The sequence below is a fragment of the Magnolia sinica genome, chromosome 17, assembly GCF_029962835.1.
Source record: "Magnolia sinica isolate HGM2019 chromosome 17, MsV1, whole genome shotgun sequence".
In the NCBI taxonomy this organism is placed as follows: Eukaryota; Viridiplantae; Streptophyta; class Magnoliopsida; order Magnoliales; family Magnoliaceae; genus Magnolia; species Magnolia sinica.
Window position 1 is genome coordinate 24,488,927 of NC_080589.1, and position 1,952 is coordinate 24,490,878.

The 1,952-nt window shown below is 43.2% G+C and overlaps 1 protein-coding gene across 1 annotated transcript; it reads left to right on the forward strand.

Annotated features, from left to right (window-relative positions):
* Window positions 1–600: 600 nt before the first annotated feature.
* On the forward strand, window positions 601–1,584 carry LOC131231075 (uncharacterized). The gene has a single exon (XM_058227166.1). It carries the CDS (start codon window positions 773–775, stop codon window positions 1,211–1,213), a length of 441 nt encoding a protein of 146 aa, XP_058083149.1. The 5' UTR covers window positions 601–772; the 3' UTR covers window positions 1,214–1,584.
* The last annotated feature ends 368 nt before the right edge of the window (window positions 1,585–1,952 follow it).

Consider the following 1,952-nt stretch of genomic DNA (forward strand, 5'->3'; position numbering starts at 1 on the left):
GGTTGGATGTCAAATAAATATTATGGTGGGTTGTAGGAAGGTTTTACTATGGGAATCATGGTCCCATTGCGTTTTGTACTGTGGTTCACTTGAGTTTTCAATCTGTCTCATTTTTTATTTATTTAGTTTTTTTAACTCATGAAATAATATCATCTAGGTAAATGGATGGACAGTGTGGATATAAAACATACGGCATGGTGCGGCCAACATAACTATGGTGCGTGTAACTTCCATGTTTATATGTCATCCAAGTATCAAAACTTGCAATAACGTCTCAACCCATTTAAACTTTTATATCCCTCATTTCTGAGTAGATGACACTAGGATAAGGTCACGAAGCGGATGGACGGAGTAGACATATCAAAACCATCGCGATGGCCCCACACGCGTACAAGGTCGGCACATGTGTCTCGATTTATCTACTCGCGAAAATTACCCAATCCTCCGTCGAAGAAAAGGCGACGACCTAGTCGAAGTTAGCACCTCACGCTCAAACAAGACGGCTGACGCACGACCAATCTCAGCCACTCATCTTTCGCCACCCAGCCCTTCGAAGCACCCAAGAAAAACCCCTCTGAGATAGAATAAATTAAAAAGAAAAAGAAAAAGAAAAGGAAAAAGAAAAAATCAAAGCAGAAAGGAATAAGGAAATCCTCTTTCAAGAGGAGGAAAGAAGGGGTGAGAAAGAAACATCGAAGAAAAAACCCCTTCTTTCTTCACCCATATAAATAAACCCCCCTCACACCCAACCCCTTCCATTCCACCATTTGCCATGGCAACCGAGATCTTGCACCCTCAAGACTGGCTCATCCAACGGTTCGGATTCGTCCCTACCGTCTCCCCCCACCACAAACCCTCCTCTTATGACCACCACCCAGAGCCGTCCCGGAAACAAGCCCCAAAACGCGCCTTCCATTTCGAGCAATTTACGAAAAAGACATCGGCTCCCAAGACGATTGTGAAACGCGGAGAGTCGTTAGATCCCCCAAAGAGGCGTGAATTCCAGGGCCGAGATCGGAGGAAGGCGACGGTCTCTTTCGACGATCGGGATCTGATCGTCTCCGACATCAACGTCTATGCCGGATCGGCCTTCTCGCAGTCGCCTCCGCCGAGCTCGCTGCCGCTACCTTCCTTCTCGAAGAAGAAAGAGAGTTTACCCGGTTTCGATGACTCGGCGACGAGAGATCTGAGGCGTCTGCTTCGAATCGACTGAGCCGATCTTGACCATACGATCGTGGCTCCCCCCCAATTTCCTTCTCAGATCGGATCTTCTTCCTATGGCTTTTTTTAAAAATGGGGAGGAGATCTGTAATTTAGGGAATTGGCGAGGGGCAAATATGTCTACTGAAAAGAATGGATGTGGGTTAGGGTTTGTTAATGTAAAATGAATGTTTGATGATGATGATGATGGAATGGAATGCAATTCCACAAAAAAGCGTATTTCTTGGAATTTCAAGGGTTTCTGATGTTTTTTAGGGTCTGGGGATTTCGATAATCTTTCCCTGAATTAGCTTTTTTTTTAATTTTGTGAATTGTAAGAAGGGTAGAAGCGATATAAATGAAATTAGTGTATTTTCCTTTTTATTTTACAGTGAAATTTCTGGACCATGGAAAGATGGTTGATATGGGAAATGGGTTTCTGCGAGCAGGTCCAATCTAATGGTAGATGCTGTTTGAACCATGGGTATGGTTGATCGGAGCCATTTGAGAGGTAGGTCCTACCTTCAGAATCCTACGGAAGAACTATGATTTCCCACAAATGTTATTAGCCGTTGGATCGATCGTAAGTGAGTATATTGATTTGGCTTCTCATGCAAGAAGCTATGGTTGTATAAACTATGGTTTCTTCTCATTTTCAGCTTCTCTCTTATTTTTGGTATCGGATTTATGGTGGGATGAATTAGTAGCTTTTATTCATTGATATTAACCTAATATACTTAATGATACATCCG